Source organism: Ambystoma mexicanum, chromosome 1q, assembly GCF_040938575.1.
Source record: "Ambystoma mexicanum isolate Mex_15411 chromosome 1q, UKY_AmexF1_1, whole genome shotgun sequence".
NCBI lineage: Eukaryota > Metazoa > Chordata > Amphibia > Caudata > Ambystomatidae > Ambystoma > Ambystoma mexicanum.
In genome coordinates this window covers 191,982,487-192,002,525 of record NC_090922.1, presented here as the reverse complement: position 1 = coordinate 192,002,525, position 20,039 = coordinate 191,982,487, and the positions used below count along the sequence as shown (strand labels likewise).

General features: G+C 42.9%; 1 protein-coding gene across 4 annotated transcripts in view; it reads left to right on the top strand.

The window, feature by feature from the left end:
* LOC138526426 (toll-like receptor 13) overlaps positions 1 to 20,039 on the top strand; it is a 269,812-nt gene that overhangs the window by 215,002 nt on the left and 34,771 nt on the right. For all 4 annotated transcript variants that reach the window (XM_069637187.1, XM_069637171.1, XM_069637195.1 and 1 more), the window contains one exon: positions 11,713 to 14,505. In XM_069637187.1, coding sequence (XP_069493288.1) covers positions 11,813 to 14,505 — 2,693 coding nt within the window. In that variant the 5' untranslated portion in view covers positions 11,713 to 11,812. The remainder of the gene's footprint in view (positions 1 to 11,712; positions 14,506 to 20,039) is intronic.

Genomic DNA, 20,039 nt, shown 5'->3' with positions numbered 1-20,039 from the left:
TTGCACTGTATTTACAGATATTTAATCTATGAATCAGTAAAGGATCTGTAGTTGGAGCACAGGAGAGAAATACAGTAGTACATTGATTGACAGGGCCCTTTAACGAAAAACACACAACAACAGGTCACAGCGGCTTTCTGGTGTCCAAACATCCCTGCTACCTTGTGGAGTGCCCAAGGGTCTGCACAATCCCTCCTCCTCCTCCTCCTCTTTAACATTTTTCTGCACCCTCTGGTTTACGCTATCAACAGCCCCTATTTCCAGCTTTATGCTGACACTCAGTGGTCAACTTGGAGGGGAGAGAGCAGCCTGGTTCGCCCCATCCTAAAGTACTCGCGAGTCCAGAGGTCTGTACCAGACTAGCAACAGATTCAGCTACATTGTCAATTAAAGGCTCTATACTAGAGTACTCCTCTTCAGATCAAGCAACGCACTTGCCCCCTCACTCCCTTTCCCATGGCCAAACCCCATGGCAAGCAACCCTGTCTCTAACGTTAGCAATCTTAGGATATCATTGGGCGACAAAATATTGGGCCAAACTCAATTAATTCCGCTGACACTATACCATGAATTACATTAACTGCAAAGGCCCCAATATAAGTCAACCTTCAACCATTGCAAAACTCAGGTGGCTGCCAGTTCACAACCAGAATGAGCTCAAGCTGCTCAGTCATGGGTCGGGGGCTTACTTACTGGTAATCCTCATTAGTCCTAGGCATTTTTTTCCTCGTCACAGTACTTACTTCATTGAGGCTCCTGCCTCAACCGCAATACCCTTTTTTACTTTTATTTCTCTTCTCTCCATCCCCTGCCATTATGTCACATATAATATTGTGACTCGTCCAACCCCCTCTTTTTCCATACCAACTGCTGATATGGCCCCTGACATCTTCTGATGGGATGGGTATGGAAGGTAATAAGTACTGTAAGGAAGAGGAATAGTAATGGGGTAATGAAGATCACTGATAAGTAATCCCCTCAGTACCTCCCTTCTTTCCTCATCCCAGTGTGTACTTCATTGATGCCTACCCAAGCATATTGATGGCTGGGGAAATAACCACACAGACCATGACGTCTTTCAGTCACAGAAACCATTTATTTTCCCCTACCATCAGTGGCCAGTGAATGCCCCCAAAACCCCTGCGCTAAAAACCTTGGAAGCATGTGTATGAATGTTGAGGTGGTAATGTTTGATACATGGGTTTGGTTCCACCCACATGGCTGCACGACAAACTTCCACCAATGAAGCACACCTAGCGCCTGCTCACAAAGCTGCCATACCTCTTGTGGATCTGCCCTCTATTCTACCAGGCACCGGAGTTCCTGACATCTTATAAGCTTCCATATTAGTGTCTCTAATCCATCTGCTATTTGTAGTCACCAATGGCCCCCACTAAATGTAATAAAGAGGCTGTCTGACATTCGCATACCATTGGTCCTATCCAGATAAAGCAGGGGGACGGACGGGCGTGGAAAGACCTTCAGCAGCCCCACCTCATGAAACTGATGAAACCTAGACAGCACTTTTGGGATGCATTTTGGGTCATACCTTAACACCTGGGCTTCAGGAGGAATTGTTGGGGCCATGCCAACAATGCTATTAATCCCCATTACCTTCTGCCCGATGTTATTGCCATTAAGAAGACAACCTTCAATGTAAGGAACTTTAAATCGACCATCTCCAGCTGCTCAAACAGAGCACTTTGCAATGCCCATAGCACCAATGGCAAGTCCCAAGATGGCATCCATTTAGGTTCCTGAGGCCTGCACTGAATATAGCTTTTCAATAGCTTGAAAACCCACTTCTTCACTTCTGACCCGTGACCCCAAGGAGACAAGAATGAGACATGTGCAAATCGAAACCATCTTTCAAGAATTGCGATTGCAATTGCATTGGAATTGGGCAGAAAAGGAACTATTTTCGTCTTGTCCTACCATGATCAGAAGGACTTCCAGTGCCTGTCATAAGCTTTCTTAGTGGCCGGTCTCCTGGCACCCTCAACCACAGTGGCCAGTGGAGAAGTTAACCGTTGTCTACGCCACCCTTCTCTTTCAAACGCCCTGACCCCATCTTATATTTTTCCCTGATCGGAGTCCCATTCCCTTCACCACTGACCCTGTATCGTTCTCCAAGTGGAGAATGGGCTCTAAGCCTAACTCTAATTGGAGAAAAAAACACACCTACTTGGCCATACTGGAGCTATTACAATCACTCTGGAATGTGAATCCGTGATCCTCGTAAATACTGGGTTTAGCAGAGCCAATGAGGGAAGGCATGTAAGAGGCTGTCTGGCCTTCGGGCTGGCATCACATCTACCCCCTCTGTCCCCTGTACGGTAAATCTTGAAAACAAATTAGGAACTTTGGCATTCTCTGGAGATGTAAACAGGTCTGATATTTGAGCCCCAACTCTTCTCGATATTCAATCGAACACCCTCTGATGGAGCTCCCAAGAGGAGGACAGCAAGGCCCTGCTCAGAAGATCTGCTCTGGTATTGTCCACTGTGACGATGAACTGGGTGGAACGGGTGAACTGGGTGGAACAGGTGAACTGGGTGGAACGGGTGAACTGGGTGGACGGAAAGGGTATAGTATGTGGATGGAATGGGTGAAGTATGCGGATGGAATGGGTGAAGTATGTGGATGGAATGGGTGAAGTATGCGGATGGAATGGGTGAAGTATGTGGATGGAATGGGTGAAGTATGTGGGTGGAATGGGTGAAGTATGTGGGTGGAACGGGCGAAGTGGGTGGAAAGTGTGAAGATGACGTATGTGGATGGAGGATGCATGGAGAAAGGATAACGTGGGTAGCACGAATGAAAGGAGCAGTGCATAAAATGGTTGAAGTACATGGAACGGATGCGAGCGCATAGACTGGCGTGACTTACATGGAATGGTTTGGAGGGCATGGAACGTCTGAAAGAGCATTGAAAGGAACGGTCAGAATGCTTGAAACGGGCGTAATGCATGGACAGTCGGAGTACATGGAGCGGATGGAGCACATGGAACTATTAGAGTGGGCTCGATCACAAGAGGCCTAAACCACCATATTCCCATCTCCACGCTTACTCTCTTCTTTACACCACCACTCAAATAGAACACAGCGATACTATGACACCATTCGGTATAGCTGTTCTCATACCATCATCTGCCTCATACTCCTCATCACCCTAACTGAAACACTGCTGGTTACACACCCTCCAGCCTAGGCGTTCTCCTCAGGCCTAACACAGCCAGAATTGGTCTGGATTACAACCTGCCAGAACGAACACATACTGCTGATCTCTCAACCACCACACCTACAGCTAAGAAGCAGCTATCACAGGAATGCCACACCAGCTGCACACATATCCAGTGCTCACACGCACCTTTTGACTCTCTCTACTCTCTCTACTGACTTGAACTTCGGTTCCTGAGGGCGTTCAACCTACCAGCGCCTTGAGTCCATACCAATGGTACATAAGGCGCTATATAAATGCAAAATAACATAACATAACATAACATAACTGTCCTTATGTGTCTGGATCTCAGATTTAACACATTCTGCCTAGATGGCATAACATTTGTGTACTCATTGACCAAAGCATCAGAAGATATTTCGTGCCAGTCTTTGAAAAATCACAAGGGTCGGGCCCCCACGAGTCTGTCGTCAGCACTTCTACTGCCTCCCTGCTTGATGTGGCTGTCCTTTCTGGGAAACTTGGCTGGGTCTGGTCACCCAATGAAAACTTAACCTTGCGTATTTGCCATTCCCAACACTCTTTTGCTCTCTACCCTCTGGCATGCGGACTTCCTTCTTAACTTGTCCATGTACTTATCCCTCTTAAATGCTCTGTGGGCCTTGTCTCTGTGGGCCTTGTCGCGACTCGCAGCGCGTATTTGAAATGGTCTTGTCTTCCTTAGAATATATTGAGTAATGAGTCGGGTTAGTCCGGCTATGGATCCAATTCAGGGACGTTCAGGGGAGCCCCGTTTGGGGCGATTATGAGTTAATCACCCTGACATTGATACAGCTTGGGATATGGCCATGGTAACACCTTGAGAATACCTACTGCCCACACCAACATGGAGGCATATGGTGAGGCTTCCGAAACGCGCATGCGCATTTCTTTTCAGGAGAACTGGATAAATAGAACGCTGTGCAAGCCACTCACGTTCTAGCGGTTGGCCCGACACAGTGTCGATTACATACAAGTATGAATACATGATCGGGCAGGGATGCCGCCCGGCAGTGCCTCACATAGGTGTGTCCCTATTGTTGGGCATACAGACATTTTTCACACGGTAAACACGCATATTCAATTATGGGATGGGTGTGCTGTTGAAAAGTCCTCTACACACTATTTAACATCTTGTACTCTTTTTGAGGTTATTATTACAGTATGAGGTGGGTTTTGACTGGGGCGGAAGGTTGGTCAAGATAGAGATGGTTGATATTTTTGTTGAGCCATCAGAGGTGATTTTCCTCACTTGGCCTGGAATAGCGGGACATTGACATTCTGATAATGGCACTTAGACTACTTGTGGAACATCATTTCAGTAGTCTCTGAATTTTGAGACATTAGCATTGGAATATATGGCTTTTAAGCCATGTGGACAGTTTGGAGATATTCACTAACTGTGCATTGGAATTAGCTAATATAGACCAACGTTAATAACTGTCCTTTCCCCTTTGCCATTTAGAGATCAGTCTGAAGACCGCTAATTGGTTGTACCCAGCATTTTGAGCTTGGGTCACTGGCTCTCAGGCTCCAGTCACAGGAACTTTGAGGTCATTTCTTTCCCTTTTCACTAATTGTTAGAATTTCTTTACTGTGTATACCATACACTAAAATACTTGTATTCTCATTAATCTATAGAGAGCCACCTATCAAAAACCACCATTAAAGTGCAACCTGACAAAACATTTCTAAATTTTCAACATATCAATACAACAATGAAGGGAAGGTGGAGTAGATAGCGGACAGCGAGTGCCATTTGCAGATGCGAGTACCCAAGCCCCATCATCTCCCAGCTGCACTTTTACCCAGGGGTGTTAGGTTTGCTCCAGATAGAACAGTGTTAGTTGGGGCATTTCCAGGGGGACCTACAGCTGACAAATAGGGGTGTAAACTCAGAACAATCCCACTTTTGACCACCCTGCCAAGGCACCCAAGCGTCCCTGGACGTTTGCTCATTCCTAAAAAACAGTTTAACAGAGTCAGCATATGGTTCTCCCTCACTGGGCGTGCTGAGGCAACCCACTATGTCTTCCCTGGTCAAAAGGGGCATTTCCCAATGGTACAAAGCCATTGTAGGCATTTATTAGAGAGGGCATCCCTCGTTTCTTTCCTGCCAGGGAGCAATTTCGGTACCCCATTAGATGTACAGTGGTTATTCTTTCCTCCCCATATCAATGTGGATTGGATGTATGCCCCCTTAATCGATACCTGCGTGTACTGGCTCTTCTCCTCATGGGACTGTTAGTACAGAGGACGGGTTTATAGTGAAAATGTCAAAAACAAAAATGTAAAAAAAAATTATGTTGAAAAAAATGTCGAATGTTTTATTTTATTTTTTAATGGGGGGGTTTCCTCCTTAATCCCCCGTTTATTTTTTATAGCTAAACCCAAAAAAACATACAAATACAAAAAACACATTCGATTTCTTTTTTTTGACATTTTATTTTTTTCGACATTTTTGTTTTCGACTTTTTGCAGTCGACATTATAACTGCACACCCACAGGGCGTATGGGCCTCCGTTAGAATTGGTTTATTCCATAAAGTGTGGAGCTCTCTGGATGCAGTGAAGAGTGAACGCTGCTCAGCCATGAGCCGACTGATCACGTCCAGTTTGCTAAGGACTGAGAGTGGGACTGGGGGCGTGGAATAGGCCCCCTTGGCAGTAAGGGAAGGGCCAGAAGACTCCTCTAATGAGCCCTCCCCTCCCTTTCTCTCCTTGGTCCTCCCCTGGGCCTCGATCAGGGACAATAGAAGCTTTTCTATGGCTTCCAGCTCAATGAGCACCTGTGCACAGGGGCAGACCCCCACATTTTGGATCCCCCTTTGTGGTTGGCTGAGGCAGGGTTGACTTCCATGCGTAGGTAGCTTTAGGGCCCTTAGTGGGGTTAGGCAAAGAAAGAAACTAGTCCCTGATAGCGCGGCCAACATGTTCTCACTCCGGGTGCTGCAACTGGAGCTATGCTCCGTTGCTCCATCAGTCTCTTTGTCCATCAGGTCCAGGATAATGGGGGCAAGAGCAGGCAAAGGGAGGTCCAGAGTGGGGTCCAATGAGGACACGGTGGCGGGAGCTGGGCATAGATTCTGTCGTGAGGGGCTATGAGGGGGTCAGGGGCAGACTGCCAAAGCTGAGACCAATTGAGAAGCAAGAGCTTCGCAAAACCCCTAGTTCCAGCGTGCAGAGTTCCAAGGTCACAGACGGCGGTCGTGAGATAGCTCTCTGGGTTCCTTGTGATTGCGGGTTTACCCTGCAGCACAGCAGAGATTGGCACAGAGAGAATGGAAACATCAGAGGTAGACCCCAAGGGTTGGCCGATCTCATTTGTTGTAGGGTACACCATCCCCATAATGTTAAAGGAGCAAGTTAGTGTTTCACAAGGTGGTTCCTTGGTAGTGTCAGCACAGCCAGTGGCGCTATCCTGGATTGATGGGTAGTGCCCCCCCTTTCCTGCGCACCACCAGCATCTTACATTTAGATTTAGGCTCAGGCTCCATGAGGGCTGACAGACTTGAAAAAAAGGCAGACTTGCAGAGGTACAGGGAGGGGATGAGGGTGGGGGTGAAAGGTCCACCTCTTCCATTGCCAATGTTCTATATTGACTAGGGATAAAAAAAAAGGGACAGAGTGGTTGAGCCCACCCCCCCAAACGCTGATGTCCTTGCCCTCCCAGACAAATACCCAGCTATACCCGGCTATCGGCCAGCTCGATCTCACCTCTCAGTCCGGGTGTGTGGGCAGACCTTTCAGTCAGGCCCCATGGGTCCGCTAACACCCCCGCGGGCCACCAACATCCCGTGCCCTTGACCCCCGGGCATAGGTCTGCAGCTGAAGTACGAGAGAGGGCTTGGCTTCAGGTATGGTGGCCCTCCTAGGCCAATTCAAGCAGGAAGATGCGGGAGCGGGCCACCAACACCACCCACCCTAAATGCAGGGAAGGGGGCTGGATAAAATCAATTATTAAATGCGACCCGCGGGTGCGGTAATCAATAATTAAATGTAGGGAGCGGGAGGGATAACTGAAATGAATTCAATGCCGGGAGCGGCCGGGAAAGACCACTTACCGCAAACCACACACCCCAGGCACAAGGCGTGAGCAGGACCCTCTTGTACGCTTACTTTAGGCCAACAGGTGCAGAATGTTACCGGAAGGCCTATGCTGTTTCTTCCAATCTGGTCACATGATGAACAACATATACTCACATTTCCATTTTGGATAAGGGACCAAACTAGATAGAGAATAAGGGAATGTATACATAGGCTGGGATGGGGCTAAGGAAAGTGTGGATGTGGCGTGGTGCGAGAACTCTCCCCATAAATGATTAGGGGAGAAAAAAAATAAGGGAGGGGCAAATTCGTAGAAGTGGGCGCGAAGAAATGGCAAATTCAAATAAACAACATTAATATGTGACAGGTAAGCAGTGCATCAACAAACATTAGCCTCCCCTATAGATGTGTAAAATGATATAAAATTCTTTATGGCTGGGATTCTCACACAGCTCCACCAACAGCATTACAAGAGCAGATGGACTTAGAAGCAAATATTGCTGCAGGATTTACCATACCCCATAGCTGCCAAGTTTCCCAGTTGCATACGTGACACCTTGAGTGATTCGTTTTTTTTCTCCAATTGCATGCTGGAACTTGTAGTTTCGTTTCTTCCATTGTACGGATGGGCCTGCAAGTCCCAGCAAGCTCTGGGAACAAAAACCAGGACTGGTTCAAGGTATCACCCATGGAAATGGGAAAACCTGGCAGCTATGAAACCACATTGTCTTCCTGATCAATAAAGGCATTGTCGAGAGTGCTAATTTGGTGAAATGGACAAGGAAAGTGATGCCAACAGAACAAAGCTCTAACTATTTGATTTTTCCACGTCTCTGTGATACCAGTGCTGGGCACTGGTAAAGAAGGAAAGTAGAGGAGTTACAGCTCTGCATGCTTTAAGTGGCGTTTATTGCAAAACCTCTCCAGAGTCAGCCTTCTCCTAAACCAACATCATTGTTCCCAAGTAGTTAAAAAAAATGTTTAAATGGATTTACTGCCGTAAGCCGGTTTCTTATCCTGGTTCTTAGACATGAGGTGATAAAGGTCACTGTGTTGAAAAGTGTTGCTCTGACTAGGCCTCATTACATCTTTGGTGGTATAGCAGTATTAGCCCTGGTGATATCGCCAAAGTTGATTCTGTTTCTGCATATGTTAATATATTGGCACATTTAGAGTCCTACGAACTATAGTTTATCCGCATTTTGGAGACCTGTCCACTTGGACAATATTGGGGACATGCATCCACACAAAGGCAAGCAGTTTTACAGCATTTCAGCAACCAAACGCATAATAGATTGGAGAGTAAAACATGCAGTATTTTTAACTATCACGTGTTTTACCGTTACTGGGCTATCCACAAGGAGGACTATACTGTTGACATGAATGGCATGACCCCATGTAGGTTGCACTTGATTTTGCTCTGTCAGAAATTAAAAATGGAGTGCTGGATGTTTAAAAAAAGAAATGGAACAGTCCTTCGAATGATGGAACAACATAGTACATTTACATTTCATGTAAATAATTGTACTGGTGGTCAGAATTTGAAATGATCTCCCAGTACACTGTTGACTGAAACCATGACCATATTTAAACTCCATTCTGAAAAACATGACTATTGATGCCAAACAGTTTACTAACATTTTTCGCAATTAAGGCCCTTTTTGTATCTTTATTTTAATAATCAGACAATAAAATCATGAGCTTTACGTGTTTCGCCTTAAACCCTTCGTCAGGAGCAGGAGTCTTTTGATGATTTCTACTTCTTCACACTTCGTGTCATATCTGGAGAATAAGTGAAAGTAAGCATACTGTCAAAATGTCACTAATAGATACTTATTAATTCTACTGTAAATAATAAAGCTTGTCATTGAGGACTCATTAATCCCCTAGTTGACTTCATATACTAGGCTGGGTGGATAGTGTCTTCTCTTTACTCCAAGTCTGTTAGATCCATGGTGCTCAAAAGAAGATTGTTTCCACCTATTAATAGGTCAACAAATAATCTACCTTAGTTAGGGTTCTACAACCGTAGATCAATATTACATAATGAATAATGTATTAATTTTCATGGAACCTCACTGCAGTGAATGCATACCTTAAAGGAGCCTAGAAGAGTATATGTCTATCTTGAACTATGTAGTAATTTTTTACGTTGAACAGGGCACCTGTCAGTAATGATGGCATTAAATAAGCAGTGTTGCATAGCAATTTGCTATGCAATTCTGTAGCTCTGCTAATTAAATTGAGACTTGTGTACCAAGGCTAGCTAATAAAGTTTCCCTGTTCAATGAAAACACAGCTCACCCTGAATTCCTCTCTTGGTATCAATGCATTCTCCACCCCCTTTTCTCTGTTCACTGCAAGTTCAAAGGGGCTAATGGACTGAGAGTGCAGCAGTACTCATCTACTCCACTCACAAGGGCCAAAGGTCTGTGTGGGTGAGCTAGCCAAGATTGTTTTGTTTTTCAAAAAATTGCAAACCAGAAGTAATCGGGATAATACTTTTATTAAGCTAACTATATCCTGTCTGACACAGACCAGTATGTGTTGTTTATTTATTCTTTAAAGACAGTCATGCAATTCCATTCCCAAAAATGTAAGTTGTGACATAATGCATAATTATGGTATTTCTACTGTAAAACACTGCATTCTCTCCATGCTTTAGAGTATAGGTTAGTGTATCTAATTCTCAGTGTTAACTATATTTTATTTTGTTGGGAGAAGATGCATCATATTGACACACAAATACTTTTGAAAATGTACATTATCATACGGCGAAATGCTTTGGATGGCAAACCTAGTTCTGTGACCTGCTGGTTGCATACATCTGTGAAACTGGAGCTCCATCCATGAGCTGATCCCTAAACTCCTTGACATTCTATCTTAACGCTCTGCTGCTTTATACCAGCTACCCAGAAAGTGAGATGGCTGCAAATTAGAATTGTCCAACTAGTTTGCCCAGTTCTCTTCCTGCTATGCATCCACTTGGCTTAGTCTTTTACTTTCTTTCCTCTTACATAATGAATACACAAAGCTAACTAGATGTTTCTGCAAATTAGTGATCAATAGGTCAGTCAATCCAGTCTGTACATCTACAGATCTACTGCAATAATGTACACTGTAAGCCTCCAGAACTCACTTTGCTTTATGATTATGATTGCATTATATATTTGCACCTGACAGAGAGCTGGTCAAACTGTTTTCAGAGTATTTTTTGTATTATATATATATTTATCTGTGTCTATTCATGCAGCTATCTCACATGGCCCACTCGCATAGTCGAGTAAATTTAATGAAGGGTGAGTACCATTTGCAGGGAATGTTTGACACTTTTAGTTAACATTTACTTTGTTTGCACTGAATGTCAAATAAAAGTTTCACTGTGCATGGCTAGTCTCTGCGCGGCAACAGTGTGCCAAACATAAGGGATTTGTAGTAACATGTACCATTTTACTGAAAGCGCATTTCAATATGTTGTCAACCATTGCCATGGGTCGAGTGCATTTCTCTTATGTCGAATAGATAAACTAAGTTACTCGAACTGTAGGTCCAGTGGAATTTTAAAGAAGTTGCATGCCCTGACTCTTCTCACTGTCTTCAGCGGTACACCAACATGCTGCATTGATATTCCTTTTATGTCTTGGGTACAAATAACTTCTGGCAACATTAAACATATTGCTACTAGATTGCTAATCAAATGGGCTAGTTTGCTAATCAAGAACATTTTAATTAGCAAACTCTGCTAATCAATTTTTTAAAACGAGTTCATGCCTTGGTAATTAATTCTGTAACACTCCCATTAAAAACAATGAGGACACCAAGTGGTAAAATTCACAATTATTAATCAATCCCAACTATAGAGTTCAGGCGTATATATTGATGGTCAAAAGGCACTAATTCATTGGATGCATACCTTTGTGAGTGTAGTAGAAGGTACAACTATCTTGAACAGATTAGTAATAGAGTTCAATAGGATGTATATCTGTAATTCTGTGATACGCCTATTAAAAACAATGAAGAAATGTCGTGTTTGAGGGCAAACAGACAGCATGATTCTGGGGGTCTCCTCTATGAATTTTGCCCAAGCTGATGTTGAGGCTATGCACATTGACTTCCCTCTGAAATATAACTTGCCGCCATCCTCAGATCCAAGAGGCTCTCTTAGAAATCCCTGCTTGCATGTCTTAACTTACAATCAGCCTCAATGGAGAACTAATTTGTAGCCAACACAGTATCTATTGACTCTCTTTAAATCCTTCTTGGTAAATAGATCAAAATTGCAGGTTGTGCTGTAACAAAAATCCAATTATAAGTTAAAGTATTATTTGACCCATCCATAGCCAAAGAGTGAGGGAAATATATTGCATAGGGCTTCCCACTGTACCAACACATGCACAATCCTATGTAACTACTAAAAATAAAGTGATAACTCTGGTTTCTTTTACAGATTAACAATCTCATACCAGCTTGGAGAGATTTTCTGGACCTGGTTCAACACCCTTACCCCATCGTTCAACACATTAAATGAAGATATACCTTCAGACAGAATGCAATCACTAAATCGAAACAGCAATTGCCTCCTGGCTTGTTTCCTGCTAGTCACTGTGCATATTTTACTTCTAGAAGCATATGGCTTCTCCAAGTGTGTCCTCGTCTTCAGGGAAACAGTTGGCGCCAATTGCACAGGACAGAACATCATCAAACTGACAACAGCCATCCATCGCCTCCCAAACAGGACTAGCTGGTTAGATGCCTCCTTCAATAATATTGAAACTCTGGAAAAGGGTGTGTTTTCCCACTTAGACAGGCTCCTGGAGTTGAGGTTGGCCAATAATAAAATTCATGTCATTCAGAAAGGAGCATTCCAGCACCTTGAAGGACTCCACTTTCTTGACCTGAGCAGCAATCTCATCCTCTCACTGGATCATTTGGATTTAACAGAGCTTCTAGGTCTCCGGGTATTACATATCAGCAAAAACGATATAGCCAGTCTACAAGAAAGTTCCCTAAAGCCATTGGTAAGCCTGCAAGAGCTTGACATTTCTTTTAACGTCATATCAAAGTTTTCAGATGTGGCTCAAGCTATTCAAGGCCTACTAGAACTGTCCACGCTAAACCTGCAATCCAACCACATTTCAGACTTGAGTACTGACCAGAATGTAACCCTTTTGCCAAAGCTCCAGCGCCTAAACCTGTCTAAAAACAACATCACCTTTTTTGACTTGTCGAACTACATGCTGCCCAACCTGCAGTTTCTAGACTTAACTCGCAACAACATGACTGCCGTAAATGTTAGCTCCTTTCTCAATGTGCACAACCTAGAAGAGGTGGTGTTTGATGAGAACCCCCTGAAAATATCGCAAATCCTACAGTTCCCTCAGACCAACCTCACTGCTTTCCACTGGTCAAGCATGCATCCACCCCTCGGGGAAGACATGCATTCTACATGCCAACTGCTCCGTGCTTTGCCAAGATTAACCATCCTAGACATTGAACACTCTAAAATTGCATCTCATAATCTGAACTTCATTGGCAAATGCAGCAATCTCCAAACTCTCGACTTGTCTACTAGCCATTTTGCAACCCTGGGAAAGAATGCATTTAAGTCTTTTGAATCTCTTGAAGCCCTTTACCTCAGCAAGTGCAACATAAAGCAGATTGATGCTGGGGCATTTTCTAATTTATCAGATCTGCACACCCTGGTCCTTGAACGTAACCAGATCAATGATCTTGTAGCATTTGTTTTCAGAGAATTGAAGAATCTCCAGCACCTGGACCTCTCTAAAAATTACTTGACACATCTTACACCAAAAGGATTTCTTGGCCTGCCAAAACTTAAGAACCTGACGCTATGCAATTGCAAACTTGCGAGTCTAGCCAGGGACACGTTCACATATGTTAGAAACCTTAATATTTTGGATTTGAGCAGCAACAGCCTAACTGTGATAAATCAGCGTACGTTTCAAAAAATTTACAGACTTGAAATTCTTCTTCTAGCAGGGAATAAGATCTCATCTATCAAACCACAAGGATTCAGGGGCCTCTCCTCCCTCCGCTACCTCTCTCTCGCACATAATCGCTTATATAAGCTAGACCCTCAGAGATTCCAATACCTTAGAGCCCTTACCCGGTTAGATCTGAGTAAAAACAAGCTGACATGGAACAAGTTTCAGATGCCCAGCCCGTTTAAGGAACTGAGGTCCCTAAAGCAGCTAGATCTGAGCTATCAGGAGACAAATGAGCCCATTGGTGGCATGACCCATTTCTTTGAAGGGCTACAGAACCTTGAAATTCTGAATTTGCGGGGTAACCCAAGCATACTTTTAAAGAATATCTCATTGCATCCACTTGTCAACATCACAGAGCTGGACATATCTGATCTGTACCCATATGGCTTACTTCATTTCAGCTCTGATCTACTTAAGGATACCAGGAAGCTCAGGTATCTTAAACTGGAAAGCAACTCCATTAAAGATCTTCCTGAAGATGCTTTTATCAATCTGGCCTCTTTGGAGAGCTTGTCTTTGAGGGATAACACTCTGACGAACATCAGTGAAACTTTGGTTGCCAATCTCACTGCCCTGACTTACTTGGATGTCAACATGAATCCTCTGTTGTGTGCATGCGAGAACTACTGGTTCCAGAATTGGTCCATTGCCAACCCCAGTGTGCAAGTCCCCTTAATCCGCTCCATCAGATGCTTTGGCAGTTTTGAGGGTGCAATCAATTTTACAGAACAGGATCTGTCCTTCTGCAACAATGACATTGCAATGGTCATCTTCCTTTGTACATTTACTGTCACACTGGCCACCATGCTGGTCACTATACTTACTGTCAAGTTGAGATGGGTGCTGATTTATTCATACTGCATGATGAGAGCCTGGTGTGAAACGAAATTCCGGAAGGAAGCCAGACCTCATCATCTTTACGATGCCTTTGTCTCCTGCTGTGCTGAAGATGAAGGTTGGGTCATGGAGAATGTACTGTTTCACCTGGAAGAGAAAGGCCCACAGAAGTACCGCCTCTGTTTCAAGCCCAGAGACTTCCTACCTGGTGAATTTTACATCGATAGTGTACAGAATGCCATTAACAGCAGCAGGAAGACCCTCTGTGTTGTCAGCAGTCGGTACCTCAACAGCGACTGGTGCAGGCTGGAGATTGAGATGGCCTGCTCCCGAATGTTCTACCAACATGAGGACGTTCTAGTAGTGGTATTTTTAGAAAACATCCCTAATTACAGGTAAGGGCTAAAGATGTGCTGGTGTTTTTTTTCCACAGGTAAAATTCAGTTCAATTGGAAATGCCACAATTTCACAGATTTGCAAATGTGTTTTCTCTTTTGCTCTTTACTCTAACAGTGCACCTTTAAAGTCTTGCGGAAAAAAATTGTTAATTAAACAGAAGTATTCAGCAAACAACCAAAACATTTTTGAAAAGATATAAAGACATACATTTTTTTATGGAAATTGTAATGCTCTACCACAACATTTCTCAAAAGTATTTAGGCATTTCAAAAATTTACATTTATAAATGAAAGATTGTATGGAAAACTTACAGCAATTTTAGTCAGAATGTTTATAAACAATCTTTAAATATACAAGTCGCTTCTAAGTGAAATGCTCACATTTAACAACTAGTTAAAGCTTTTGCAGGCAAAAAAGAATGCAAAGACTCATATTTTTCCACAAAATAATCCACCAAATTTGCATCAGGTTAAAGTTCTTTCATAGAAATGCATATTCCGCTTTTGAAAATAATGCACATTCTTATTTTTGCACAACCTATTCAATAAAATTTACCTGAAGTGGTTTCCTTATCTTGGGGAAGTTGAAGAGGTAGTATTGTTCCCTTCATTTCGATGAAGATGGAGTACAGAACGTGTCATTACTGCTAACCTCTTCAGTGAAGGTGAAGTTTAGTCTTTAATTTGGAGTTTTTAGCAGCAAAGCCAAGAAGAATATTATTCCTTTCTTTGGAATCAAGTGTGTAAGCAGGTTGTCTTTTTTAAATAGTTTTTTGGTTAATCGATAACCTTTAACAAGATTCACAGACTATAAGATCAATATACAAATTCAAAACATTTCATTACAATTTCAGGACAATTCATTACAATTAAAAAAACAATAAAATAATTAATCACAATTAATACAATTATAGAAAAGTTATAACAAATTTCTTCCATAAAACCTTTTCCATAAAATGTACTTGCTAAAATATTTTCAAAGTCATAAAACAGAGGTCTATTACTTGATTGGGAGAAAAGCAGAAACCAAAATAAGGGCAGACCTTCCAATGATCATATCTACATAACATGATGAAACTTATTTATTGTGCTCACCTTCATTCTTGAGCATTACTATCCTCTAGCGTCAGATTTCTAACAAACCCCAGCATTTGAATAATTTTTGATCAGGTTCTCTCCTCCAATCAATCCCTCCAAATGTTAACCTCCCATCCTGGATAGCGATGGTAAACATTTTTCCCAAAGTAACGCTGCCGATTTGCACAAAGGACGGGACAGGTAATCAACAGATGATATGAAGTTTAAACATTTCCCCCCAGTTTATAGAATCTCCACTGGATGTTCTCACTCTGGATTTGACCATATCTCAATTTAATTTGATTAGTCAAGCACAGATTCCACCTAAATCTCAAAACCTGCCTTCTTGTTGTTCGGTCCGCATAAATACTGAGAAAAGGAGCACTTATGGTGATACTTGAGGTGGTCTAATGACTCATAGTCATGGAATTGGTCCATGACCTGAATCCAGTCCTGATCATACAAAAAATTCTTCACCTTCAGCAGGTTTTGAATAAGATGAAATACCTTAAGCCCTAAAGAACTCAATAATGTGATACAAAAGGACACAAAATCATTTTAAAAATTCACGTTTGTTGATTGACTAGCAAAATACAAATCGTCATACCAGGACTTCTCCAAAGGACTGATTATCTTACAATATAAAGATAAGATTTTCAAATTCACTGTGGCAGTCAAAGAAGTAATCCCCAGTTCATATTGGATAGCCACCAGGGGGAAGGACATCTGAACCCCTAAAACCTCAACCACATAAGTCCTTCCAATGTGGACAGCAAGTAAATCGCCCAAAAAGGGAGCACATCAAATCCATGGAGGGCCTTAGCTACAATTTTCCCTTCGTAAAATCTCAGGGTGGGGAGCAGGGGGAATTGACCATATTGTGCATCCACGCGAATCATCTGCACCGATAGTGCTACCACCCTTCTTAACCATTCTCATATCTGAGTTTTATGCGGCCTGGCTAAAATTGGAAAACCAAGGTATATTGACCTTCTCCAAGGGCTCTGATGCAACACGCCATTGAAAGCTGGTCGATTTGTTTCCAGAGCACTATGTAATACCTTGGACCTTTGTGGATTGATCACCAATAAATTGTGATTAACAAATTTCAGGAAGACAGTTATAAGGCATTGCAACCCAATTTCTGTGCTGTCAAAGTGGAGAAAATCGTCTGCATAACTTAACCAGGAGATGGAAAGGTTGTTCAATTTAGGTGAGACAAATGCAACTGGGTCCAGATAATCTCCCAAATCGGACATATACAGATTGAAATGACAGCAGGCTAAAATGCGAAGCCAAGTAGAGGTGGGCACCACCTTATTATTGAATGTGTAGATTTTTCTCCTAAAACACCAGACAATACAGAAATACACAAGAAGCTGGATGATCTCACCCAGCTAAGTCCGGTGCTCTCGTAATGGCTCGGTGCAAGCCTAATTCTTTTGTGTTTCTTTACGATCCGTTTACTCAGTCTTGTAACAAATCAGTCATTCATGTTTCTTTACTATAAATAAATATTTTTCTTTTTATTTATCCAATTGTAACGGATATTCTTATTCAATGTAAAGCAGTTACTATAGGAAGAATTTCCTCAGACAGAACATGGCTTGACCTCAATGCCTATGCATTTTGGAGCGATTCTCCATCCTCAGGGCTCTTGCTCATAGCCGTGTTGCTTGTGTTCTGTGAGGTTCCACTTCCTCATGTACTCGTACTGTGAAGGCGTATATGCTTCTCACTGCCGTCTCTACAAACTGAATGAGGCAGCTAAAATGCCCCCATGTCTGACCCCTCTAAGTTGGAATACTTCTAGACAATGCTCCACTCTGATTCAAACTCACACGGACTACTGAATGCTCGTGTAATCCTATTATCAACTTTAACAGACACCAGTGATGCAGCTTTTACCACAAAAGCTTCTTGTTCAGAGCATCAAATGCTGCAATGAGGTCACCAGTGGCCACAAAAATGGACTCATACTTTTTCCACAAGACCAGCAACTGAATACATTTCAGCATAAATCCATTGAATGAAGTAGACATATTCCTCCTAAACCCAGTTTGCCACTTCTTGAGGATTCCCAACTCATTAGACCATGCTTCCAAGTGCTGTAGCAAGTAGGAAGCAAACATTTTGTTATAAGCATCTAATATGCTAATAAGCCTACAATTTTGGGGCATCGACCTCTCCCCCTTTATTAATTAGAATTATATAGGCTACTCTTCAGGATGCTGGGAACGAGTTGGACTCCAATACATGTCTTAATAATGAGCTTATGGTCCTTAATCAGTAACATGTCATGCAGAGGATGGAATGCAGAATAACTCTTACACCAGATAATCAGACTGACTCAGGAAGTTAGCAAAGTCTCATCCGACTGTTTTATTATGAATTGTCTAAAACAGGGAGTTACAACGGATGTCGCACAAGCTTGCTTGTAAATTTCATAAAAAATCTCATTTATATACTAAAGGTTTGTCATATGAGAGGTCATACTATGTGGCAAACAAGAAAAACCTACGAGGGGAATATCTAAGTATACTTTCTATAAGGGGTTGGGTTGTGATTCAATCTCTACAGTCAGGTGGACAACTTATGCCTACCCCTAGTACAAGTCATCCTTATCATTTATTAAGTACACGGGATATCATTGGGGGTCATTACGAGGTAGGCGGTAAGGGGTTAACAGCGCTGGTAAAGGTACCAGAGCCATCAACCCCTTACCGCCCCATTACGAGGTCGGCTTGCGGGAACCCGCTACGAGCTATTATGATAGCTAATATAATGCAAATACAAGCAAAAGCGTAACGCAGTGTACCCCCAATATCAGAAATCCATGAAAATAACCAATCCCACCAATTCCCATTATGATCTTGGGACACTTGAGAAATGAAATCCCTCAAACCTCAAATATGACTTTCAATGGATCGTGAATGGTCACTTAGATTGAAACAACACATACCTTCAACTGTGTTACAACCTAAATTATGCTTTAGCAATAGATAATCAACAGCAGCCCTGTTTTGCAAAGTTGCTTTTCTAATAACTTTGCTATCAAGGAGTAACTCTTCTAATGCCTGAGAAGTATGATTGAGTCCTTTGACTACTAAACATGCTAATTTGATCAAAGATTTGTAACCCCCAGCAGCTAAACCCCAAACTCCCACTAATGAAAGGGTTAATGCTAGAACCTCAGCTTCTGATAGCAAATGCACATGTGAATCACAATCGGGGGATAGACCCACAGACTCAAAAGTCGACCTTTTGCCTAGAGATATCGCTGGGTGTAAAGGGAACATCATTAGTCCTAATCGAGTTAAGGCACATGGTCCTCCGGAAATGTTAGCTGGAATATAAGTGTATGTGATGTGGCCACATGAAAAGAGCCATCCTGTTGGAAGTTTCACATGATTAAGATGACTGGCAGCTATCACTGTATGATTACAAGACATAGGGCCTCATTACGACCCAGGCGGTAAGTTACCGCCTGGGTCGTACCCTTACCACCATGGCGTAAACTATATTTACGCCATGGTGGTTGGTGGATTTACCGCTCCATTCCAAGGTGAGTGGGGCGGTAAATCCCCATTTCCCATTTTACCCTTCCCCATTCCCATTTTTGCCCCATAGGGCATAATGGGAATGGGGAAAGGCGATAATTACGGCACCGTAAATTACGGTGCCGTAATTATCGCCAAGGTCCCTTTGCGGCATGGCTTTTAACGGCTGCAAAAAGCAGCCGTTAAAAGCCATCCCGCAAAGGGAACCTTGTAATCAGGCGTTAAGTGTCGGCGGCGTTTACGGCGCCGTAAACCCCTTAACGCCTGAGTCGGAATGAGGGCCATAGTGTTATTCACACTGGTACATGTGCGTGGAACTCGCGAACACAATTGTTTCTCGAACACAGTTTGATGTTGCTGTTTGGTTAAATTGAGCTGTTGGCATTTGCCAATTTCTTTTGCATTGCATGTCATAAGGTAACACACATCAACCTGGAGTTATATTATAGGTTATAATAGGTGTCAAATTTCTCCATTTGCGATCTGTTTCCTGCAAAACCAGCAGTACTCATAGACGGAAAAGGATTGCCTGATATCGGAATCTTGAACCAAAGAATCATTGTGCGTGACGCCGAAAATATGCGTTAGAACCGGAACTGGCGTTGGTACTGCTACTAAGCACGTAGTCAGTAGGGCTTCAGCATTGGGCACGTCAGTAAGGCAAAAGTGCGTAATGTTGAGCACCTGTTGTGCCAGGTATGTCCACATATTCTCCGTTTGGGTGATCATGGGAGCATGTTTTCGCTGTCCTGAAGACGCCTCTCGCATAACTGGCATCAACGTTGTTTTCACTTGCGCCTGACGTGTTTGCCGCATTTCACGAATCCATGTCTTTGGTCTGTCTGGCTTTTCGGCATCAGCATAGGGCTGCTTTTGGACATCATTACTCATCAT